The sequence below is a fragment of the Coenobita brevimanus genome, chromosome 3, assembly GCF_032717465.1.
Source record: "Coenobita brevimanus isolate Jiangsu-jjx chromosome 3, ASM3271746v2, whole genome shotgun sequence".
NCBI classification, from domain to species: domain Eukaryota; kingdom Metazoa; phylum Arthropoda; class Malacostraca; order Decapoda; family Coenobitidae; genus Coenobita; species Coenobita brevimanus.
Window position 1 is genome coordinate 18,935,831 of NC_136956.1, and position 26,469 is coordinate 18,962,299.

General features: G+C 41.6%; 1 protein-coding gene across 1 annotated transcript; it reads left to right on the forward strand.

Annotated features, from left to right (window-relative positions):
* Positions 1–5: 5 nt before the first annotated feature.
* LOC145393353 (venom carboxylesterase-6-like) lies at positions 6–25,037 on the forward strand. Its single transcript, XM_080267455.1, has 3 exons — positions 6–132; positions 8,586–8,755; positions 24,870–25,037. Exons 1-3 carry the CDS (start codon positions 6–8, stop codon positions 25,035–25,037), a joined length of 465 nt encoding a protein of 154 aa, XP_080123581.1.
* The last annotated feature ends 1,432 nt before the right edge of the window (positions 25,038–26,469 follow it).

Here is a 26,469-nt window from a genome sequence, read left to right on the forward strand (position 1 = left end):
TACAGATGGCGCCTCGCGTGGACGGGGTGTACTTGCCTGAGGAACCGGCTGTCCTTCTGAGGGACGGATGGCACCACCACGTACCCCTCATCACCGGCGTCACGGCTCACGAAGGGGCCTTCACCACTGCTCGTTAGTAGTAGTATCGGTAGTAGTAATAGTAGTAGTAGTAGTATTGATAGGAGGAGGAGGAGGTGGACGAGGAGAAAGAAGAACGGAAATAGTATTAGCAGTAGTAGTAGGAGGAGGAGGAGGAGGAGCAGGAGGAGGAACAGAAATAGCAGTAGTAGTAGTTGTCGTTGTTGCCGTTGGTAGTAGTAGTATTAGTAGTTGTTCCCTAGGCAATCTGGCCGAACAGCCCCGAGTCCCTAAGGAAGGCCATGGCTGAGACTGGGCTTTCCCACAGAGCCCTCAAAGAGTGTATGTTGTGTTGTTGGCGTAGGTGATTGTGTGCAATGCAGTCTTCCATAATGTGCTTAATAGTATGAGGTGCTGTCTTGCATCCTGGACAGGCATCAGCGACGGAGTCATCCAGCCTCTTCTGGTAGCTTAAGAGGGCTGGATGGTGCCCACATCTCAGCCTGGCCAGGTGGACCTTGTCCTCACGAGGAAGATAGGATTCAGAAGGATGGATGTCAGGAGGCCGTGCATGCAGCTGTGTGTTGTCTTTAAGTGACTGAATGGAGCGGAGACTGATCTGAGTGTGGATATGCTTCTGGAAGCTGGTCTGAGGTGGGCGAGGAGGAGTATTTGTATATGGTATCGTGTGCTGGGTGTAGTTTTGGTGTTCCTTGGTGTGGGTGGATGTGCTGCCATGTACTGTAGTGGATGTTGTGGGTTTGTGGAGGCTGCAGCAAGAAACTGGGTGCCTCTCATGACTAAGTGATCCTTGACTTTGAGGACTTTGATTTCTTGATGTAGGTGGTCTGTGGGTGTAGTAGCTGTGCAGCCTGTGATTATTTTTAGGGCCTTGTTCTGTATAGTCTGTAGAGTGTTGTAGTGTGTTTTGGTGAGGTTAGAAGCCCAGGCAGGGCTTGCATAATTCATCACTGAACGTATGTATTGTTTGTATACTGTGGTGGTGGTTTCTTTGTTGTGTCCGAATGTTGTATGGGCAAGTGACCTTAAAGCATTGAGTCTTGGTGTTATTTTATTTTTAATGTTTGTGATGTGTTGTTTAAATGACATTGATGTATTGTATGTTACACCAAGGATTTTGTGTGTGTGTCTGTGTGTGGTAGGGGAGTGTTGTTTATGGTGAGGTGTGGGATGTGACTGTGTTCTGCTGTCCAGTTGGTGAGAGGAGTCACTGTAGATTTGACTGGGGCTATTTTGAGCCTGTTTGTGGTGAACCATTCGTGTAGTGTGTTGAGGTAGGGTTGAATGATGTGTGCAGCTGTGTTTGCGTTTTGGTGCGTGACATGTAGAGGTGTATGGTATGTAGGAGGACTACTGGGCCTTGAGAGCAGGCTGTGAAGCCTATGCCCAGAGTCGGACACATGAAAAAAAAAAAAAAAAAAATGTGTTATATCATCTGCATAGGAAGCTATGTGTATCTGTGGTGTGTGGGGTGTGGGTACGTCGTGCATGTATAGGTTAAGGAGTGTAGGGGACAAAACAGATCCTTGGGGGACGCCGTTTGTGAAGTTTCTGATGTTAGAAGACTGACCGGCAAATGTTACGTGTGCACATCTGCCTGCTAAGTAGTTTGCCAGCCATCGTTTTGTGTTATTGTGCATGTTTGTGTTGAGTATTTTGTTTGTGAGGTTGTGGCAGGGGATGGCATCAAAAGCTTTGCTAATGTCTATTGTGATTAGGAGTGTTCTGTGTGGTGGCCTAGCTGAATTCATGCCATCGAAAACTCTCTGTGTAAGGTCTGTAAGAAGGGTGTTTGTGGAATGTAGTGGCCTAAAGCCATGTTGTGACTGAGCTAGGGGAATGTGAGGTGTGACTAGTTGCAGTACCAGTCGTTCAATGACTTTAGAGGGGGTGCAGAGGAGTGTGATGGGGCGATGTGAGGAGGGTAACGTGGGGTCTTTGTTGGGTTTAGGGATAGTGATGATAGTGCCATGCTTCCAGATGTTGGGTATTATGTTGTGTGAGTAGCTGTGGTTTGATATGTTGGTGAGTGCTTGTATGCCTTGTGGTCCAAGGTGTTTAAGGTGAACGTTGCTTATGTTGTCTCGTCCACAGGCATATGAGTGCTTGAGGTTGTTAATGATGTGCTTCGTCTGGTTGTAAGTGAAAGGTGCGTAGTCTGGGTCTGTGGGGAACTGTCTCTTACGTCGGATGATACGTCGGTCTTCGGGATGGGGGATTAGATGGCTGACTTGTGAAAAGTGATTGATGAGAGTGTTTTCTTGTTGTTTGTTTGAGGGTATGGTGTCTGTTGTTGTGATGGCAGCGTGTGATTGTGTGGTGTTGCTGTTGAAAAGTGTGATGCTGTTTAGTGTTTTGTAGAGTTTGCTGATGTTTGTTTTGTGGTCAAGTGTTTGGAGGTAATTTTTCCAGTTTAGTGTTTGCTGTTCTGATATTTTATTGTTTATTTGAGTGTTGAGTTCTTGTATTTGTTGTACGGTGTCTTGTGTATGGGGTGTTGGGGACTATCGCAGTGTGTCCCGTTGTCTGATGAGGCCTTGAATTTCTGGTGTGAAGTTGGGGTTCATCTGTATTGTGAACCAGTGGACCACAGGCTGAAGTTCCACCTCTCATGCAGCCTACCATTCTTCATTCGAGGGATAGGAAGGAGATGAGGGATGTTTGTATAACCAGGCAGGGAAGCCACCTAGTCATATCGGTGCCACCACATGAAGGCACTTCTCTCCAGCCCATCTATATTAGTCCCCAAGAGGTGGCCTCAAACAAATCGCCTTCCTGTCCTCATCCATTACGCTGCCCTTCACCAATAACTCCTGGTAAAAATACAAGATCATTATCTGACACTTAGGAAAGATGTCTAGTAGTGAAGAAGCTAAATCAGACGATATCTAAATCCTCCAGTTGTCTGAGGATTGGAATAAAAAAATAAATAGCACGCCTAAAGGCTCCTGAGGCGGTATTTTGGTGCGTTAGGAAGCATACAAACACCTATTCCTTACCGGTTAATTTGTGATTCTTCTCCGATACTATATTATTGTATGATAATGTATTCTGATGCAGTTAGGAAGCTTACTAACACTTCTCCCTTACAGGTTTATTTTTTATTCTGCTCCGTTACTATATTCTTGTGTTATTCTGGTGCAGTTAGGAAGCTTACTATCACCTCTTCCTTACCGGTTTATTTCTGATTCTCCTCCGTAACAATACTCTTGTGTGTAATTCATGCAACCTATGTCGATATAGGAAGCAAAAAAAGAGTTTATTAATGGTTAGTTTTGAAAATAAATAACTGCGAGTCCTAAATCAATTTCCCCATCTCTCAGTTCCTTACAGTTTTCACATGGCTGTCTCCTGCCCTTCAACGACACAAAACTTAATCTTAACCCCTTGCATCTGATGACGTCTTTTCCAATCCAGTCACACTACCAATAGACGATTTTAGTCAATGATTTTATTCAGTTGTAGAAAACAAGTGTTTAATACGGACTGTCTTTAACCCCTGCTGGTCGGACAGGGTTATAAAGACGTCAATAGGGGAGTGAGAGAGATAAATGGTAGATTGATGTTGGAGAAGAGAGAAAACATGAACAGATGGAGAGAACACTTTACGAAATGGTGAAACATAGAGAAAGAAGGTAATGCGAGTATAAGTTATTGGGAATAACTGGGTGAAGGAGGTTGTGAGAAGAGAGGAAGAGATCAGTAGAATGGAAGTAGTGGAAACAGTGAACGAAATCGAAATGAGGAAAGCCCCAGAAATTCATGCAGTGTGTTGTGAACTGATGAAATATGGGGGAGAGATATCAGTAGAATGGATATGGGAGATAAGCAGACTGGCCTGGGAGGAAGGTAGAGTCCTGGAGGATTGGAAGTCAGGTATAATCATTCCCCTGTACAAAAGAAAAAGGGAAAAAGAAGTGTATGGTAATCATAGGGGCAATTGCCTCTTAGCGTAATAGGAAAAGTATATGGCAGGATACTTATTGACAAACTGAGGGAAATAACAGAGGAATTACTTGGAGAAGAACAGGGATGTTTTAGGAAGAAGAGAGGTTGTGTAAATCAGATATTCATTCATAGGTCTTTAGCTGGAAAGATTTTATAGAAGGGAAAGAAGTTGTATGCAGCCTTCATTGATTTGGAAAAACATATGACTGAGTGGATAGAAAAGAAGTGTGGAAAATATTAACATTATATGGAGTAAATGGGATGTTGTTGAATGCCATGAAGAGTATATATGAGGGTGCTGAGGCCGCAGTGCGTGTGGATAGTGAAGAGTGAATTTTGCTATTTGAATGTTGGATTGAAACAGGAATGTGCAACGTTTCCACGGTTGTTCAATCTGTATATGAATGTGGTTACAAACGAGGTGCGAAGTAGGGCAGTGGATACGGCCCTAATGAGAGAGGCCAGCGTTTGGAAACTTCCTGTACTGTTGTTTGCAGATGATACTGTATTGTTAAGTGAAGACGAGGGGGAGCTGCAAGGCTTAGTGAATGAGTTTGGGAGAGTGTGTAAGAAACAGAATCTAAAGATGAATGAAGGGAATAGTAATGATATGGCCTTTGAGAGGAAGGAAGTCAATGCACAGTGAGGCTGGATGATGAGGGAATGGAAAATGTGAGTGCATTTAAGAACCTGTTTAGTGTGATGAGTAAGGACGGTAGTTTGGAGGATGAAGTACTTGAGAGGGTGCAACAAGGAAGAAAGATTGCTGGTTCTTTGAAAGCAGTGATAAGAAACAGAGAAGTGAGCATTTAAGTAAAAAAAAAAAAAGACGTTGAGTAAAGTTATTGTGATACCAGTTCTAACATATGGAATTGAAGCTTGGACCTGGTTGGAGGGACAGAAGTCAAGAGTTAGAACAGTGGAAATGAGTTCTTTGAGAGGATGTTACGTGGAGAGAAAGACTGGCAAATGAGGAAATGAAAGAGCATTGTGGTTTGGATGTACATGTGATAAAAAGCACCAGGAGAAATTCACTTTGATGTACATGCGATAGAAAGCGCCAGGAGAAATTCACTTTGATGTTTTAGCTATGTGGAGAGGATGGAGAGCGAGAAACTAACGAGGAGAGTGTATGTGAGTGAGGTGGAGGGGGGGGAGAAAGAGGCCGAGGATGAAATGGAGGGATGGAGTGATGAGGTATATGAGAGAGGGGTGTGTGAGCTGGGCGACGGGCAGTGAAATGGCAAGGGACAGGGCGCCATGGAGGCGATTTGTTTGTGGCCACCCCTTACGGGATTCAGGCGTCTGGCAATAGATAGGTAGAAAGATGGTCGGAAAATAAAGGAGCGTTGTGGTGCTGATGTGGATGTGACTCAAAAATGTTAAGAGATACAGTTTGTGATGTTCTGACCTGTTTATATTCCTTCTCTTTCTGAGTTGCCTGGAAACGGCCAACATCATTGAAGCTTAACCTTTTCTAAGACGATTACAAAGCCTTTCCAGCACCATCCTTTCCATTTAACTCTAGCTACCGTGATATGGCTATTTTGCTCACGGTGACTTCTTGATTTGGGGCTCTACTAATTTCACATTAACTTAAGCCAGATTTTTTTCCTCTTTGCAACTTATATCACCTAGCTCAGTAGAAGAAAGAGATAATACTACGACTCTGCACTGTTGCCATAGCACTTATTCGTGACTAGCATGATATTCTAGTGTTACAACTGAGAATTCAGGACCGGAACATAATTTCAGGACTTGCTAGACTGAAAAAAATATAAAAAAAACATTCTTCCTTAATCTTTTCAGCTTATTTCCCGCTTTTGTAGAAGATGAACAGAGGAAGGGAAAGCTAAATAAAAAAGAAATCATACACCAGAATACAGGTGTCCTCCGCTCCGGTACGGCCTGTGGACCCTCCAAAGAAACGTCGACTGTGGCACTTTGGAGCAGCGGATTGGCAGGCTCTCAGGCAATACTTCTTAAATTTTCCCTGGAATGATTATTGCTTCCATGGCCGAGAGCAAGCTGAGTGTTCTTTGTGCACTACGGAGGTCATTCTCTCGGGCATGGAAGCATACATTCCGTTCTCATATCCTCTGACTAATGCAAGAAAGCTTTGGTTTAATCACGCTTGTTCTAATGCTGTCCGCAACAAAGAGAGGGCCTATAAAAGGTACCACAGCCAACCCACCCCTGAATCACACCTTGTTTATGTTTCTGCCCGGAATCGTCCTAAGTCTGTTCTTTGCTCTGCTAAAAATGATTTCATCCGTACTAAATGCTCTCAAATCTTCAAAACGATTTCTTCCCGCTCCTTATGGCACCTTGCCAGAAACCTTTCTAACAACTTTACCTCATCATCCTTCACTCCTCTTTTCCACTCTCATGGCTCAGTACCTATTTCTTCTACTGATGAAACAGATCTCTTCTCTCAGACTTTCTCCTCCAATGCCACCTTAGACGTTTCTGGTGCTGTTCCTCCATCACTTCCCCCCTCTGACTTCCTCATGGCTGACATTAAAATTTTTCAGCTGATGTATTATCTGCCATCACTAGCCTCAATAATAACAAAGCATATGGGCCCGATGGAGTCCCTTCTGTTGTCCTCAAGAACTGTGCTTCTGTGCTTACACCCTGCCTATGTAAACTCTTTTGTCTTTGTCTGTCAACTTGTACCTTTCCTTCTTGCTGGAAGTTTGCTCTCATTCAGCCAGTCTCAAAGAAGGGTGACCATTCCCAACCCTCTGACTATCATCCAGTTGCTTTAACATCCTGTGTCTCAAAAGTTCTCGAGTTTATTCTTAACAGAAAAATTTTAAAGCATCTTTCCTATCACAACCTTCTTTCCGATCGTCAGTATGGGTTCCGTCAGGGAAGCTCCACTGGCGATCTTCTCACCTATCTTTCGGACTCCTGGTCATCCTCATTTCGGAACTTTGGCGAAAGCTCTGTCATTTCACCTGACATCTCAAAGGCTTTCGATCGAGTCTGGCATAAGTCTTTAATTTCCAAACTGCCCTATTACGGTTTCTATCCTTCTATCTGTGCCTTCATCTATAGCTTTCTTTCTGGTCATTCTGTAGCCACTGTTGTAGACGGCCATCGTTCTTCTCCTAGATCTATCAACAGTGGTGTTCCTCAGGGTTCTGTCCTATCACCAACTCTCTTTTATTCATGAATGACCTAAGCTTTACATTTAACCCTATCCACTCGTACGCTGATGATTCCACCCTTCACATTTCCATTCAATTCTCGCAACGCCCATCTCAGCAGTTACTTCAACAGACAAGGGATAAGGCTAGGGCACACCTAATTTCTGGCTTGGCTCGTATCTCTGACAGGGGTAAAAAATAATCTTCTCATTTTTAATGCATGAAAAACTCAGTTTTTACACCTACCAACCCGACACAAACTTCCACAGGAGTACCCACTAATGTTTAATAATATCCAGCTTAATCCTGCATCATCCTTGAACATGCTTGGGGTTTCATTCACTGGGGATTTATCTTTGAAAGATCATATTGCATCTCTTGTAAAATCTGTTTCCAAGAGATTAGGTGTGCTAAGCTGACTCTGTACCTTCTTTACCCCTGCATAGCTGTTGACTTTATGCACAGGTTTTATTCGCCCCTGTGTAGAGTACAACTCTCATGTGTGGGGAGGCTCCCCACATACAGCTCCTCTCAATCGAATGGAGTCAAAGTCTTTTCGTCTCATTAACTTTCCTCCTCCTACTGGCTCACTTCAACCTCTGTCTCTTCGCCGCACTGCTGCATCTTCATCTCTTTTCTATCGCTACGTCAATGGTCATTGCTCCTCTGAACTGTCTGCTTGTATCCTTCCACCTCTACGATGGGTGTGTAGCACCCGTCAAGCAACAAACTCTCATCCCTTTTCTGTCCAAGTCTCTAATGCAAGAGTTAACCGTTACTCCCAGTCCTTTCTTTATGCAACAGGTCAACACTGGAACTGTCTCCCTCTGTCTGTATTTCCTACTTCCTATGATCTCCAGTCTTTCAAACGCAGTGTGTCCAGGCATCTTGAAATGAACGGATCTTGAAGTTGGCTCTCTTTTGTATTGTTTTTGTTTTTCTCTTGGAAGGAACGGTGTGTGGGCTCCTGGCCTTTGGTACCATCTTTCTTGCATAGAAAAAAATAAAAAATAAAAAAAATATATCATTAACTAATAGTTCGACTTGATCTGCTGTATTTGTGTGTGTGTGTGGGGGGGGGAGGGGGACTAATCTGCGGCAGTGAATTCCAAATAGCAGTTCTGTGAGTAAATGGGATAACATTATAATCGCATGGTGTCACAAGGAATGCTCTAAAATTGACAACATTTAATAGAAAGTGTTGGCCCTCCCCAAAGATAGCTCTAACAACATTTAGTAGGTGTTGACCCTCTCCAGAGACAACATTGACAAAATCTAAGAGATAGTGTCAGCCCTTCCCTGAGACAACATTATCATCGAGTGTTGTCATAAGGAATACCCTAAAAGTAACAACATTTAAGAGAAAGTGTCGACCCTCCCCAGAGATGTTTGCCAACGCGTCCATGGCCCAGCTACTGACGAAGAGGGAGATTCAGGAGGTGTCGCTGGAGCTACAGGATGAGACGGATCCCTTCACCCTCTCCTCCAGGATCTTCTCACACTACCTTGGGGGACGCCACTTTGGAGAGGATCGCCTGGATGAGATGACAGAGGTAGGGAGAGTGGACTGCTGCCCTTTGTCTAACTTAATGTTGCTCAGTATTTCTTATTAAATTGTTTATTCTTCCCTATTCTGTCTGTTCTTGCTTATGTGGATTTGTTTTTATTTACTGTGCTGTTCATTCTTACTTATGGTATTGCATGTTGTTACTATTATAATTATTATTATTATTATTATTATCATTATTATTAGTCGTAGCAGCAGCAGCAGCAGCGCAGTAGTAGTAGTACTAGTAGTAGCAGTAGTAGTAGTAGCAGTAGTAGTAGCAACAGTGGAAGTAGTAGTAGTAGTAGTAGTAGTAGTAGTAGTAGTAGTAGTAATGTTATTATTATTATTATTATTATTATTATTATTATTATAAAGGTGAATGTACAGTAGGGAAGAGTAAAGTGATGGTCTTTGAGAGAGGTGAAGTCAGTGAATATACAGCGAGGTTGGATGGTGAGGAATTGGAAAATGTGAGTACGTTTAAGTACTTGGGTAGTGTGATGAGTAAGGATGGAGGTTTGGAGGATGAAGTGCTTGAAAGGGTACAGCAGGGAAGAAAGGTTGCTGGTTCTTTGACAGCAGTGATAAGAAACAGGGAAGTGAGCATGGAAGTGAAAAATTACATGACAGTATTGTGATACCAACTCTAACGTACGGAAGTGAAGCTTGGACGTTGTTGGAAGGACACAAGTCAAGAGTGAGAGCAGTGGAAATGAATTATTTAAGAGGAGCCTGTGGAGTCACATGGAGAGACAGGCTGACGAATGAGGATATAAAGGAGCGTTGTGGTGTGGATGTGGATGTGATAGGAAGCGTTATGAGGAACACACTGAGATGGTTTGGCCATGTGGAGAGGATGGAGGGTGAAAGGCTGACGAGGAGAGTGTATGTGAGCGAGGTGGAGGGGGGGAGAGGGAGGGGGAGGCCGAGGATGAGACGGAGGGATGGGGTGGAGAGGTATATGAGAGAGGGGAATGTGAGTTGGGAGCAGGGCAGTGAAATGGCGGGGGACAGGGCGACTTGGAGGCGATTTGTTTGTGGCCACCCCAAACGGGATTGAGGCGTCTGGCAATAGATAGATAGATCGATAGATAGATAGATAGATTATTATTATTATTATTATTACGCTCGTGTTCTGGCTGGGATAGATTAGAAATACTCTGACACTTGCCAAGTTGCTTGGGGCTAAACAAAAATCCTGATGTGATGAGATTGAAATATATCCTCCTATAACGGATTTACCTTGTTCTTCAAAGGATTCAGGTGGCTTAGTTTTTTTATATATTATTGTAGTACTGTATATGGCGCCTGGTGCTTTAGTGGGTAATTAAGGCGCTCCAGTCGGATTGAGCCTGTGTAGGTTTATATCCAAGGGGATTTGGGGGTTTCTTGCTTACGTAATGCCACTCAGGGATTAGTGAGGCTGGTCACTCTCAACTTAAATGTCAGGACCAACTTTGCCTAGCCCCGGGCTCCTACTCTCCTTATGGGGCAACATAGGAATGGATGATTTATGGAAGGATAATAATAATAATAATAATATCATTATTATTATTATTAATGATAATAATAATAATAAGAATAAGAATAATATTAATGATAATAATAATAATAATAATAATAATAAAAATAATAGCAGCAGCAGCGGAGGTGGCAGCGGAGGCAGCAGTGGTAGTAGCAACAGTAGCAGCAGTATTAGTAGTAGCAATAGTAGTAGTAGTAGTAGTTGTAGTAGTAGTAATAGTAGTAGTCAGTGCTGGGCAGGTGTGCAAACACTTGCTCAAAGCACAATTGCACATGGTTGCGCTCCGGTGAATATTGTTTGTGCATTGAGCACCGCACGAGACCATGCGCAATATTGCGCTTGCGCACCTGTCCTGTGGATTGCACTGTGCAGTCCAAGGGACAAGTGGTCTTGGGAGCTTCCCGTATGTCTGGACAAGGGATGGGGGAGGCTCGGGTGGGTCGCGAGGGTTCTGCTGGGGGGAGGCGAGAGGGACGAAGGTTAATAGCATTTCTTAAAAGGCTTTAACAGAGATAATGTATTATAATATTTTTTAAATTACTATTATTAGTAAAAAATAATAAATTAAAAATACATTATTTATTAAGAGTAGCATATGCAATTCCTTACAAAAATCATTAAAACGTTATTTAAATCAATTATCCACAGCCTAATAATTTATTGGGCTGTGAATATTTGATTTAAATAATATGATTTAATGATATTTGTAAGGAATTACACATGCTATTGTATATCTATATTGAATGATTAAATAAAATGTCTTGCGAAAATTAAGATAAAAGAAAAACTGGCAACATCACAGCTTTCATTTCCCTGTCCCTCCGCTTCGCAGCCTGCTCAATCCTCTGTTTGAACTTCCACGAGTGAAAAACTTACTACATGACAGTATTGTGATACCAGCTCTAATGTATGGAAGTGAAGCTTTGACTTTGATGGAGGGACACAAGTCAAGAGTGAGAGCTGTGGAAATAAATTAGTTATTTGAGAGGAGCCTGTGGAGTTACATGGAGAGACAGACCGACAAATGAGGAAGTGAAGGATCGTTGTGGTGTGGATGTGGATGTGATAGGAAGCGTTAGGAGAAACATTGAGGTGGTTTGGTCATATGGAGAGGATGGAGTGAAAGACTAACGAGGAGAGTGTATGTGAGTGAGGTGGAGGGGGGGAGAGGGAGGGGGAGGCCAAGGATGAGATGGAGGGATGGAGTGGAGAAGTATAAGTGAGGGGGGGGGGTGAGCTGGGATCAGGCAGTGAAATGGCAGGGGACAGGGTGACATGGAGGTGATCTGTTATTTGTTTGTGGCCAGTGGCCATCCCTTACAGGATTAAGGCGTCTGGCAATAGGTAGATATAATAATGATAAATAAAAGTAAGTATGCTATTTTATTTATATATCTCAATATTTTACAGTAATTCCCACAAATAGAAGGAAATGGTTTGCGCTTGGACTTTGTGACATCTCGCAAGCTAAATATTTATCAGATTGCACACTTGTCCTTGCGCAAGGTCCTTCTTCGTTTGCGCTGCCCAGCACCGGTAGTAGTAGTAGCAGCAGCAGCAGCAGCAGCAGTAGCGCTGCTGCTGCTGCAGCAGTACCAGCAGCAGTAGCAGCAGTAGCAGCAGCAGTAGTGGCAGTAGCAGCAGTGGTGCAGCAGCAGCAGCAGCAGCAGCAGCAGCAGCAGCAGCAGCTGCAGAAGCAGAAGCAGCAGCAGCAGCAGCAGCAGCAGCAGCAGCCGCAGCAGCAGCAGCAGCAGCAGCAGCAGCAGCAGCAGCAGCAGCAGCAGCGTTGTTGCCGCTGCTGCCGTTGTTGCTGCCGCAAACGTTGCTGCTGGCAGCAGCGTTGCTGCAACAGCAGCAGCAGCGCGTTAACCAGCAGCAGCTGCTGCTGCTGTTGCCGCTGCCAGCAGCAGCAGCAGCAGCAAGCTGTTGCTGCCGCCGCCGTTGCTGCCGCCGTTGCTGCAGCAGCATCATCAGCAGCAGCAGCAGCAGCAGCAGCAGCAGCAGCAGCAGCAGCAGCAGCAGCAGCAGCAGCAGCAGCAGCAGCAGCAGCAGCAGCAGCAGCAGCAGCAGCAGCAGCAGCAGCAGCAGCAGCAGCAGCAGCAGCAGCAGCAGCAGCAGCAGTAGCAGCAGCAGCAGCAGCAGCAGCAGCAGCAGCAGCAGCAGCAGCAGCAGCAGCAGCAGCAGCAGCAGCAGCAGCAGCAGCAGCAGCAGCAGCAGCAGCAGCAGCAACGACAGCAGCAGCAGCAGTAGCAGCAGCAACAACAGCAGCAGCAGCAGCAGCAGCAGTATCAGCAGATTTAGCAGCAGCAGCAGCAGCAGCAGCAGCAGCAGCAGCAGCAGCAGCAGCAGCAGTAGCAGCAGCCGTTGCCGCATTAGTTAGCAGCAGCAGCAGCAGCAGTAGCTGGCAGCAGCAGCAGCAGCGCTGTCGCAGCAGCAGCGTTGCTGCAGCAGCAGCAGCAGCAGCAGTAGCAGTTGCCGCCGCAGCAGCAGCAGCAGCAGCAGTAGCAGCAGCAGCAGCAGTAGTAGCAGTAGTAGCAGCAGCAGCAGCAGCGTAATAGTAGTAGCAGTAGCAGCAGTAGCAGCAGTAGCAGCAGCAGCAGCAGCAGCGTTGCTGCTGCCGCTGTGCAGTAGTAGTAGTAGTAGTAACAGTAGTAGCCAATTAATCAATCAATCAATCAATCATATCTTTATTTCATAGAACTACAACATAGAGAATGAATAAAATAGAAGTTCAAAATATACATTATAAAATCTTCATATATTACATACTGAAATACAGTGTGCAACAAGTTACTACATATAATATACATATAACATATTCATAACATATCAGCTTCTCTTTTCGTATAAAGAACATAGCAGCAGTACCTTTGCTGTGGATATAACGTTTGGTCTCTGTTCATGATTAGCGAGCAGAGGCAATAGCAGCCGCAGCAGCAGCAGCCAACTAGTCAAAGACCTGATTTTTTTTTTTCCATAATAAAGATGATTCACATACATGTTAAAATATTATATACATATTCCTATTACCAACAAAATTGTCATTCTATATAAAAACAATGTTTATGTAAAATACATGCAATAAATATCAGCAGCTAATAAAATATAAAAGAAATAACGTTACCTCATCTTAAAATTACCAAACAGTTCCGTCTGTGCTCATGGTTCTGCACCCAAGATATTCGTGATCGAATTATATCCATGGCGTGGCAGGTAATGTCCACTCCGTAGTATAACTTAAAGTCATTAATAACATGTTTACAAAAGAAACCCAGTTTTAAATACGGCAGGTTAAATTTTATGATGGCATTATTAGACTGCATCAACCTTTTGAAATAACGGCACTGTGTGAGGACCACATGGTGCCTCAGTAACAGCTGATTACAGAAGGCAGGCACATCATGGTTGCTGGCATAGACTGGAACTGGCGTTCCAGTCATTCGTTTTAAAGCTATACTGTAAGCCCCCTTAAATGCTTGAAATATACATGATCTTCGTGTATCCTTATGGTTTAAAAGAGGCAGACCGTAGTCTGACTTACAGTACGAGTTAAAAAGGAATAAGAACGTATTAATATCTACACCACTAAAATTTCTAAAAATGCAATTAAAACTTGAATAAAACTTGTTAAGCTTTTTCACTACATCTTTGTCATCTTTAAGATCATGCCTGATTATGTGTCCCAGATAGTCATATTCATAAACAAGCTCCAATTAATCGCTGTTTAAAGTTAAATGAGTCATATCATTTTGCTTTACCTTTGATCCGAAGAGCATGCATTTTGTTTTATCTCTGTTAATTTTAAGTTTTATATCACTTATCATTGATAAAAAATTTAGTACCGTATACAAATTATTCATGGTTGTAATGGAATTAGCACATACCACAATATCATCGGCATAAGCTAAAATATTAGCTCTGCTTATGCTAATCATGCATCCTTGGCGCATACTTGAAATTTTAGATAAAACATTGTCTATATGCAGTTTAAACAAAAAAGGAGATAGAGCACCACCCTGTCTAACCCCCTGTTCTACGTAACAGGGTACACCATGCGCCCCCTTCCATTTAATACTTGCCGTCTGGTTCCTTAAATAGTGCATAAGTATGTACACAAGATCTATTGGAATATTCAACCTTAACATCTTCTTCCCTAAAACGAAACGGTTAACTAAATCAAATGCCTCAGAGAGGTCAATAAAAGTTATAATGCCCTTATCACCCTTGCTACTGTACTTATTCATTATCGCCTTAAGCAAGAAACAAGCGTCTGTCGTAGACATACCTCGTTGGAAGCCAAACTGTCTTGAACATGGAAAAACTTTTTCTTCTAAAACATCCAGTATTATCATCTCAAATATTTTTAATATACAAGATGACTGCATAACCGGTCTATAATGATTAGAGTCTGTTAAATTACCCTTACTATTCTTAACTATTGGAGTTACTATACCTTTTAAAAGTGACTGTGGTAAGAAGCAATGAGTAAAACAAGCATTAAAAAAACGAGATAAATAAATTAAAAATTCTGAGGTATTCCGTAAAAACAAGGAGTGGACCCGTCATGCCCACCACAGGGTTCAGATGTGTTATGGTCTTCCTCAGCGACACTGCCGACACTCGAATAAACATTTTTCGTCCATTTTCCCATTGCTCTTTAAAATTATTCATAAAATCAAATTTTGCTTCAATATCATCATGTTGTTCTACTAAAAACTTCTTATGAAATATTTTTACAATGTCATTGTTACACTGTTTACAGTCAATGATATTCATGGCTTTCATTTTTCCTTGTTTTCTCTGCACTTAACACCAAAACTGTCTTTTATCTTTATTCCTAAACTTTTCCATAATACTCTCGCATACTTCACTCTGTTCGTCCCTCCTACAGTCATTCAAAGCCTTTTCGAAATCCTTCCTAGAAGATATCATTTCATTATGTTCAACAGTCCCTACTTTCTTATCTGTTGCTAACCATCGTAGATATTTCTCTCTGGCCACTGAATGCAGGCACTTAACCCACCCCATCCCGTCGACGTATGGGTACGTTGCAACGATTTGCATTTACCAGTCCCGGCGACGTACCAGTACGTCGTGCAATTGCAAGGTCCCTAATTTGCACAATTTTCAATTTTTGCCATGATTTTTCGTATGTATACACGGGACACCTTCCTCTATTCCTCTACAAGATGCCAAGCAGGGACAATGCCTTACACTGCATAACCTCCCCCCTCCCCCCCTCACGCCATTGTCTCGGCAATGGACCTGTTACCAGTGACCTGGCTAGTAAAGATATTCAGGGCCAGAATGATTCCCCAATCGATGACAATGTGGAGGACAATGTTTACATAGCATTAGAAGGAGAAACAGCCAGAAATAATGATCAAGTAATGTGGCAAAAAAAGGTCAGGTATGGTGATTAGTTAGTGAGTGAAACAATGCTTATAAAGCCTTTATTACTGCTTGAAAACCAATATACTCTCATATTACATATACATTCGTACCAAGTAAATAAATAAATACCGTTTATGAGTAGATAAAATAGTTACCCTCCCATAGAACTCGTTTTCTTTGGTGCCAGCATGTTAGAAAACCCAGTCAGATAAGGAAGAACTCCTACCTGGATTGGGTATTTTAAACCTCAGGGGAGCGATTTCTCTATGAATTTTCGATGTTTCTCACCAAAAGCGAAGGTTTTAGCCAAAAATTTTTTTTTTCCAAAATACCTCGGGACTGGGGGATGTCAGAGGTGTGGGAAACCTCGGGACGTGACGGGTTAACGCGTCTGTTCCATCCGGGAATAACTTTATACTTATTTATCTGTACAGTCGTTCTTGTGTACTCCAGTGATGCGTTTGCAAGAGCAGAACTAATACAATTATATAAAAGATCAATACTATTAAGGTGGGAGATATCTCGACAGCCCACCTTCACACACAGATGAGCGGGAAGATCACGAAGCTTACTCAGGTCATCATCAACCCGTCTACATATTTCATTTATTACATCAGGCCTTACTTTATTCGAGTTTATTGTATTCGGAACTTCGTCTTCATTAGGTGTAACACTGGCTAATTTACAAGGCTTGTTACCATTTACAGAAAGAGTAAATGTCATCGGCAAGTGATCCGACCCCATTATACCATATAATATATGAAATTCGGAGACAGTTATCGCATAATGATCCCTCCCTACCACATGATCTAACCATCTACTATAGGTGTTACCATAGCTTAGAAATGTGCAAGTACTCCTCTCTAATTTCTCGACATCAAAGCATCTTAATAGATTTCCTGCATAAACGTTGAGAGACTACGCCAAGCCCGTCCCGAGTGAGGATCCGTGTTAAAGTCTTCAATAAAATATATGTTGTCATATTCCATATCATTTATAATTCCTTCGAGAGCAGCAAGAGTCTCTAAGTATTGCTCCAATGTATGGCTCTCCCACACATCACTATTGAGATAGACGTTCACTAGTAAGAGTCCCATTTCATTAACATTAATATCAAAAATAATAAAGTTCTCATGTAGAGAAATCTGATTAATGAAATATCTATAGACTTTCCTGTATAAAACTGCAAGACTTCCCTCAGGACGTCCCGCCATAGCCGTTTTCGTTCTATCAGACAGAGAGGCGCTCACACCCACACTCTCATAGTCCTCATTTACAAAATCCAGTTTCCATAATTTATCGTTCATTAGGAAAGTTTCCTACAAGAATATTGCATCAAACTCTTTCTTAGTTATTTTTCTTACCAAATCAATATTCTTTGTAAGTTGAATGTACATATTTTCAGGGTATTTGTACACATTGGTAATCCTTAAAAATGTGAGTCAACTAGTAAATTTGAAAACACCAAGGAAAAGTCACACACACACACATACACACACAAACTATGCTGTAGAAGAAGGTCCATTAATAGACTTTTTTGCTGTATTATAAAATTTGTCTATCACAATATCTTCTGGCCATAAGTCTGCCTGAAAGAGCTTTTCTCTGTCTTGTAATCTGACAATTATTTTAAAAGCACTGAACTTATCTGATAATATTTCTAATTTTGCGATATCTACTATATTTACACCACAGGTATTAGAAGTATATTTCTGTATAATATTACTAGTTACTTCCTGAGCCACTCGTCCCAAAAACAAGTCAACAAACCTTGTTGCTGCTTTCAGTGTAATATTCTCTGTCTTCCTGGAGCCAGTTATTCCACGGAAATAATTCCTTTTCTGAGCGTAATATTCTCGCTTTCTTTCATTGCGAGATTTCACTACTGTCCAATCACTGTTCTCCATGGAATGGTGTCGCTTATCCACTCTTCTAGATGCTCGAAGGTTCTTTGTGATGGCACCTGTCCTAGGATCGCTCACCTTAGCTGATGGGGTAGTTGTCCTCACACTGGCCATAGGTATCGTTGTAGATGCGCCAACACTCCCACACAGCCTCACCCCATCTGGCTGGTCTGTCTGCCCGTAGGCTTTCCCCATTTGGTCCTAGTACCGATCCAAAATGCACAGCGGTCGTCGTACGCTGACGATGACCAACATCGCCCTGCTCAGGTGCTGGGGTGCTACATCCCGTTGCGGAGTTCCTTCCATCCCTGCCACTCCATGCTGCACCCACATTCTCCGTCAATGCTGCCTCTGTACAGCTGCGCGTATCGCTTGCATCATCTCTTCTCACATGAACACCGCGTCCTGGTGTCGGCATGTTCATTCTCATATCCTCCATATCCTTAAGATCATTTATGGTTATATCCCTAGCAGCTTCCTCCATGCCTGTGATAGCGCTCGCGAATTTAGTTTTTATGTCGCACATATCAATCTTTATATCACGAACTGCATCAGCTGTATTTAGCACTTCAGATATGATATCTAAGATTTTTGGAAGCAAATCATTTACCTTAGCAATTTCTTCAGCTAAGTTTGTCAGGACAGGAGCAAAAACTTTGAGTCCCACAGGAGGCATTGTTTTATATGAATCTATCACGAACTTCACCTTAATTTTTGCTTCATTCAGTTCATTAGGGAATATAAACAAGTCTCTCAACTCCTTTCCCTTCTTATCGGGATCTCTGCGCCACACGAGATCTTTGGTAAGTAGACCACAGGGTATTTCCTTTGATTTCTTAATTTCTTCATGTGAATAGAATGTCCTTACTACATCTAAAATTGCAGCAATGTCATAATCTTTTACTGCCGAGCTCATGAAGCACAATAGGCTGTTAATTATTATATGAAACATAATCAGTTTAGCAGCAAAAGTTTACGTAATGATCACCATAATCCTTTGAAAATTCTCGGCAGTATAACTGCAAATGTTCTGAGACATCTATTCTCTACACGCTATTCATAGAACTTTAATCCGTGTGAGGGTTCGTCGACGCCATAAATGTTTACCATCATAACACTGGACAAGCCTTGCTAACTACATAAAACGTTCATATTTCGATAAACATTTACATGATACGTAATGCACGCACAAAGTCCAGTACTTGGTCACTTTAGAAAGGGCTGTAACACACACGATCGGTCTCAGTCTCACTGAAGAACAGAAAATGCGGCACAAACTCGAGAGCAGAACTAGCACTGCTGACTCTGATGGCGGCCATAGTAGTAGTAGTAGTAGCAGTAGTAGTAGTAGTGGTGGTAGTAGTAGTAGTAGTAGTAGTAGTAGTAGCAACAGCAGCAGCAGCAGTAGCAGCAGTAGCAGCAGCAGCAGAGCAGGCAGCAGCAGCAGCAGCAGCAGCAGCAGCAGCAGCAGCGGCAGCAGCAGCAGCAGCAGCAGCAGCAGCAGCGGCAGCAGCAGCAGCAGCAGCAGCAGCAGCAGCAGTTGCCGCCGCCGCCGTTGCCAGCAGCAGCAGCAGCAGCAGCAGCAGCAGCAGCAGCCGCCGCTGCTGGCAGCCGCAGCAGTAGCAACAGCAGCAACGACCAGCAGCAGCAGCAGCAGCAGTAACAGCAGCAGTGGCAGCGTTATAGCAGTAGCAGCAGTACAACACGCTGCTGCCGCCGCTGCTGCCGCAGCAGCAGCGGCAGCAGCAGCGGCAGCAGCAGCGGCAATAGCAGCAACGACCAGCAGCAGCAGCAGCGACAGCAGCAGCAGCAGGCTGCCAGCACATTACACGAGCGTTGCAGCAGCAGCAGCAGCAGCAGCGTTGCCGCTGCCAACCAGCAGCAGCAGCAACAGCAGCAGCAGCAGCAGCAGCAGCAGCAGCCGTTGCCAACCAGCAGCAGCAGCAGCAGCAGGCCGTTGCCAACCAGCAGCAGCAGCAGCAGTAGCAGCAGCAGCAACAGCAGCACCAGCGTTGCAGCAGCAACAAGAGCAGCAGTAGCAGCAGCAGCAGCAGCAGCAGCAGCAGCAGCAGCAGCAGCAGCAGTAGCAGCAGTAGCAGCTGTAGTAGCAGTAGTAGTAGTAGCAGCAGTAGTACTGCCAGTAGCAGAAGTAGTAGCAGCAACAGCACCAGCACCAGCAGTAGTAGCAGTAGTAGTAGTGGCAGTAGCAGTAGTAGTAGTAGCAGCAGTAGTAGTAGCAGTAGTAGCAGTAGCAGCAGTAACAGTAATAGTAGTGGTAGTAGCAGCAGCAGCAGCACCAGCAGCAGCAGCAGCAGCAGTAGTAGTAGTAGTAGTAGTAGTAGTAGCAGTCAATTTCAAAGTTCAATTTCAATTTCAATCGGCTTTATTTCGTATCTCTGGATACATAAGAAAAAAAGAACTAATACGTTTCATCATCATAAAGGTAGCAGCAGGACAGCAGCAGCAGCTGCAGCACCGTATAAGTAGCAGCAGTACATATAGTGTATATACAAACGATAGTACATATGCACACTACATAGTAGGTTATGTACTTTACAAAATATATGTAAATGAAAACAAAAAATCACATTAAAAGTAATGATAAAGACCTGAGGACATCATAAATGCACATACACAGTAAAACACAATACACACACAAAAATAATAAAAAGGTTCAAATAAAATATAAAAGCTAGCATCAATAAAAAATAAAAAGGTCCAAATAAAATATAAAAATATAAAAATAAATAATAAAAAATAAAAAATAAAAAGGTCCAAACACAATATAAAAGCTGGCACCAATAAAAACATAAAAAGGTCCAGGGTAAAATATGAAATCTAGTAGCCATAAAATATACAAGGAGCGCGCCTATACTCATGCCTTTGTACCCACTGAATCCTTGATCTTAAAATATCTAGCTCTTCATGAACTTGACTGGCATTATATATATATATATATATATATATATATATATATATATATATATATATATATATATATATATATATATATATATATATATATTCACGATGATTAATCAGGTACTGCATAAAAAAAAAATTAATATAAGAAATATTGTTTTTAATGAGAGGGTGTTGTGACTTTAACAATCTTTTACAATATTTCGCTTGTACCAATGCAGTGTGGTGGTTAAATAGCAGCTGATCATACCCAGCTGCCGTGATGTGACTGCTGGCAAACATTGGAACATTACTGATACGTTTAAGGGCTTTACTAAAGGCAGTTTCAAAAGCCTTTAAAAAATTTTGAATTAAAAGATGTGCAATAGTTCCATAATGGAAGTCCATAGACTGGTAAACAGTATGACTTAAAAAGAAGGTGGATTTCAACAGATTTAAAATTTCTCAAAATGCTATTAAAAGAAGAATTAAAATTATTAAGTCTAGAAGAAATATCTTCATGGTCTTTGAAATTAAAAGAAACATTATGGCCCAAGTATTTAAATACTTTTACCACCTGTAGCACATCACCATTCAGCTCAGTGGTTTCCATTGGTTCATCTTGCCTGTTACTAAAAATGACATATTTAGTCTTATCCCTGTTAATCGTGAGTAAATGTTCATCTATACGATTTCCAAGTTTACCATACAGAACCTGCATTTCAGCTGCTGTTCCAGCCAGTAATACCTAATCATCGGCATATGCTAGGATATTACATCTAATGTCCCCAAACCAGCATCCACAATCAGAGTTATAAACATCATTTATAATATCATTGATATAAAAACTAAACTAAAAAGGAGACAAGATGCCCCCCTGCCTCACACCTTTCTCTATGAAGCAATAATTACTAAATGAATTTATCCATCTAATATTAACCTGCGGGTTCCTCAGGTAATACAAAATCAATAGCAGCACGTCAACAGGAAGAGAACATCTAAGCAATTTTTTCCCTAATATAAAATGATCTACCCTGTCAAAAGCCTTATTTAAATCAATAAAAGTGGCATTGCCTGATCTTTTGCTTTGGGAATACTTCTTCATGACTTCTTGTGAGATGAAACAAGCATCCGTGGTTGAAGAACCAATTCTAAAAAATAGTTGCCTAAAATTAATTATAATCTTCTCTGATAAAAGTAGTAGTAGTAGTAGTAGCAGCAGCAGCAGTAGCAGTGGCAACAGCAGCAGCAGCAGCAGTAGTAGTAGTAGTAGTAATAGTAGTAGTAGCAATAGCAGTAGTAGTAGTAGCAGTAGTAGTAGTAGTAGTAGTAGTAGTAGTAGTAGTAGTAGTAGTAGCAGTAGTAGTAGTAGTAGTAGTAGTAGTAGCAGTAGTAGTAGTAGTAGTAGTAGCAGTAGTAGTAGTAGTAGTAGTCAATCAATCGATCGATCAATCATCTTTATTTCTTATAATATGACCAGTAAGAGGGACAACAGCCTAGCCTTCTTACCAATAAAAAAAACATATCCACTAATGTATCATTAAAAAAAAAAAAAAAACTATTATGTTGCTAAATTATCTTATTTTACCATACACATAAATATCTTCAGACATATACTGCTTTATACAAGTGTACATATACTATAATACATATTTACATACTGCAGCAACGCCATAGCCCATTATCACCTAAATAACTCAAACCCACACCTCTTTTTATCTGTTCACAGAGTAACTTGCGATCCTCTTGTTTCTTCATGATTTTGAATCCAAGCAATCCTTGATTTAATAATATCAGTTTCCATTCTCATAATATTTATATTTATCACTGAAGTGATTACAAAGCTGGATAAAATGATGGCCATGGTAAAAACAGGAATATTTATCCTAAGCAAAAGATTCCTTTTTGTTAATAAAGATTTCACATATCTTGCCTGTGTGAATGCTGCATGATGCCTTAGCAGAAAAAGACCAGCTACTTTGGCCACACTATGATTACTTGTTACTCTTGTTAAATTATATATTTTCTTTATTGCATCAGCATATGCAACTTAAATGTTCTAAACAGCGGACCTTTTTGTGTTTTCATTAAGTCCCATAATGATAACCCATAATCAGGGACACAATATGCCTTAAACAAAAACAGTAACGTTTGTGAATTAATGTTCCTGAATTGCCTGTTTACAGAATTAAATTTAGTATAAAAAGAATTTCATCTTATCTCAATATCATATTTATCTGAAAAACTGTCTTCAATTATATAGTTTAAATTTTGATAAATTTCTTCACTACTTCATACTGATTTATACAACAGATATTGTGCCCATCATTTTTTCTTGTATTAAATATAACTTTGGAATTATTGCTGTTAATTTTCAGTTCCAGATTATTTATCTCCATCTCAAACGTTTTACACAGTATCTCAATGTTTTCTTTTGAATCACCTAAAATTTCAATGTGATCTGTAGTAGTAGTAGTAGTAGTAGTAGTAACAGTACTAGTAGCAGTAGTAATAGTATTAGCAACTGCAGTACTAGCAGCAGCAGTAGTAGTCGCAGCTGTAGTAGTAATAGTAGTAGTAGTAGTAGTAGTAGTAGTAGCAGTAGTAGTAGTAATAGTAGTAGTAGTAGTAGTATAGTAGTAGTAGCGTTTTTATTATTCTAGTGGAAGAAATCTAGGAGTATTGACCTAAAGTCTCCAACATGAAAAAAAATGAACATGGGTTATGAACAAGACAAAATAAATTGATCAGCAGCATACAACAGAATATTTCTCACTGGATCTACCAGAATAAATTAAATGAGTTCTCCGTTTAAAATCTTGGGGTATCCCATATTCTACCACAGAGATAAGGAGTTTACTCCACAGTTTATTCCTGCAGATGCAGGAGTGGCTACAAATGGGGTGACGTCATTTGTACAGACTATTTTTTCTGAACCACTCCACATATGAGTAGAAATTATACTGTTAAAAGTATTGGACTCCTCAAATGTCATTCCAATGATCACTGTTTTCCATTAATAACCATACACATGGGTCCTGTTACCTCAAAACTATTGAATTATATTGCGAAATACTCCACCTACACCGATGTTTATACAGTAATTTTAATAATCATTCTTATGTTTCACTTGGTCAAAGATAGAACTCAAGTAACTGCAGTCACATGACCTGTGACTAGAGTCAAGGGACAACTGTACATGATCCATTGTGACAAGTGGAAATGTTGGGAGAGAGAGACAGGGTAGAGCTTGAATTCTTCATTTCTCTATAACGTTTCGGGCCACACAGAGCCCATCCTCTTGTTCAATCTCTTTGAAGACAAAATTAAATTTGTCGCTCGTTTACGGTCTTGGAGTATCCCATTTTTTATTGTAGAGCTAGGCAGTCCACTCTCTAAGGTTTCGGGCTGTACAGTACCCATTTTCCTGTTCATTTTCTCTGAGGGTGGGTTCTGTGTGGCCTGAAACATTTGGAAAAATAAAGAATTCAAGCTCTAACCCGTGTCTCTCTCCCACCCAACATTTCCAAGGGACAACTGTATAAACACCAGAGTAAGAAGGGAGTCACAAACACCACAGCCTTCGCGAAATACATACTGACATCTGAAAGACGGATAGAGCTTACAACAAATCTACTTAAGCATTTACTAGTTACTCATATGTCTTTAAAGGTATAGATGTAATTGAGATAGGACGCTATTCAGATGGGTATGAGGTGTCAAAAGGAATATTTAGTCAAGAGTGTCACATTTCCAATCCTCCAGTAGATAATTATGATGATGCTTACTTCGATTTATATTATCCTAAGTCATGATATTACTTCTTCTTTCATACGTTTCTCACTCTTACTTAGAACACTGTCTCGAAATGAAAGGATCTTGAATGTGGCTGTTTTCTAGCGTTTGTTTTTTCTTGGAGGGAAGAATCTTTTGGGCTCCTGGCCTTTGGCTCCTTCTTTCGTACAATTAAAAAAATAGACTTTTCATGTTGCTTTATCTTACTTATTACGTGTGTTATTCTGGCTTAAAATGGTGCTTATTCTCATATGCACTTGTGCTGATTTATTTATTTATTTATAACTTTTATATTTTTTTATTTATAACTTTTTTTTTCATTGGTTAATTTTCCTTGTTGTTTTTCGTACTTAATGCTGTTTGATCTTGCTGATTTACATTCACTGATTCTCGCACGAACCGTTTGTTTCTCACCTTCAGTCTCAAGGAGGAGGACGCACATATATAACACTGACTGTCCATTTCGTGTGTGTGTTCTTCGTGCACTTGCATCCCATGTATCACTGTAACCTTCAGATGTCCAGTAACTCCTATCTGCATTACTGTACACTTCACATGTGCAGTACCCTAATTTGTACACCCATTACTGTAACCCACAGCTGTACGGGGATCGAATGTTTAAAGTGGGTATGGAGGAGATGGTTCACCGATACTCCCGCATGGCGCCCACCTTCACCTACGAGTTTACACATTACGGCCAGTTCTCTCACACAGCAATGTTTTTAATGGGCTCCACACCACCACGCCAGTGTAAGTGTCAGAGGTAGCTTAGAGTGAGGTGATGAGGGGATCCTTCTGGCTTCAGGGTAGTGCGTTCGCCAGCCAGCCAAAATAATTTCTTTTTCTTACCTACTGTACAAACCAAATTTGAAGAAAATTCGCTAAACTCTATGGAATTTAGTCACAGCGCTTCATAGCAAGACAATCCATATTTAAAGAAAATATGGCGACTGGCATTCGGTAGTCTTTGATCAACTTTCACCAAAAGTAATAGGCTTCTGCACCTCCACATAGTTACTGTTCCCTGAATGTTTGGTGAAAATTCATCTATAACTTGTCGAGATATTTTGATAACAGATATAAACACACACACACACACACACACACACACACACACACACACACACACACACACACACACACAAGTAAACCTGGACTCGGAGACCCGGGGAGGAGGAACCATAAATTCCCCCACCATCTGCCCCTCTTCCGGTGATGACTCAGAGAGATGCCTGGAACCACTGTCTGACTCACTTCTTCATTTCTGCAACATTCACGGCTTTTCCTCTAACTTTCTCTCTGTTGAACATCACCTCTCCTCCTTTAAACTTCATATTCTCCTCCTGTCTGAGACTCAGCTGTCCGAGGCAACTGACAGCAAACCCTTTTCTGTTTCCTCCTACTTTCTCTATATTCATTTCAAAGCCAAAGGTGGCTGTTGTGTATATGTACCGGTACGCAACGATTTATCTATCTCGTGTTCCTGAACTTGATTCTTCTGAATTCTCCACTCACTGGCTTCGGCTTTCTTGTCATTCTCTGACTAAATATATCGTGCTGTTTACTTAGCTCCTAATTCTACTATGAAAAATTCTTCGACTATCTTACTTCTACAGTGGAACACATTCTATTAATTTCTCCTTTATGTGAAATCTCCATTCTAGGAGAGTTCAATGTTCACAACCACCTTTGGCTCTCCTCTCCTTTCACTGATCCACCTGGTGGGCAAGCCTACATCTTTTCTATCCTTAATGACCTAGAGCAGCTTGTACAGCTCCCTACCAGTATCCCTGACAGCCTTTGACAGAGCTCCAACATACTTGACCTCCTTCTTAAAACTAATGCTTCTGCTTACACTGTTAATCTTTCCTCTCTGTTGGGCCCCTCCAATCACAACCTAATTACCTTGACCTGTCCCATTGCTCTGGTACAGCCTGTGGAGCCTCCAAAGAAACGTCGACTGTGGCACTTTGGAGCTGCAGATTGGGAGGCTCTCAGGCAGTACTTCTTTGATTTTCTCTAGAATGATTATTGCTTCCATCTGAGCGTGTATTGCGCATTATGGAGGTTTTTCTCTCAGGCACGGAAGCATACATTCCCTTTTCATATCCTTTGACTAATGCAAGAAAGCCTTGGTTTAATCATGCTTGTTCTAATGCTGTCCACAACAAGGAGAGAGCCTATAAAAGGTACCAGCAC

What these genes read in the sequence shown, in the direction of transcription:
- LOC145393353 (XM_080267455.1), top strand. Translation starts at nt 6, where the DNA reads ATGGCGCCTCGCGTGGACGGGGTGTACTTGCCTGAGGAACCGGCTGTC. An exon ending in AGGGGCCTTCACCACTGCTC is followed by an intron (nt 133 to 8,585) that starts GTTAGTAGTAGT and finishes GACCCTCCCCAG; the next exon opens with AGATGTTTGCCAACGCGTCC. An exon ending in GCCTGGATGAGATGACAGAG is followed by an intron (nt 8,756 to 24,869) that starts GTAGGGAGAGTG and finishes TGTAACCCACAG; the next exon opens with CTGTACGGGGATCGAATGTT.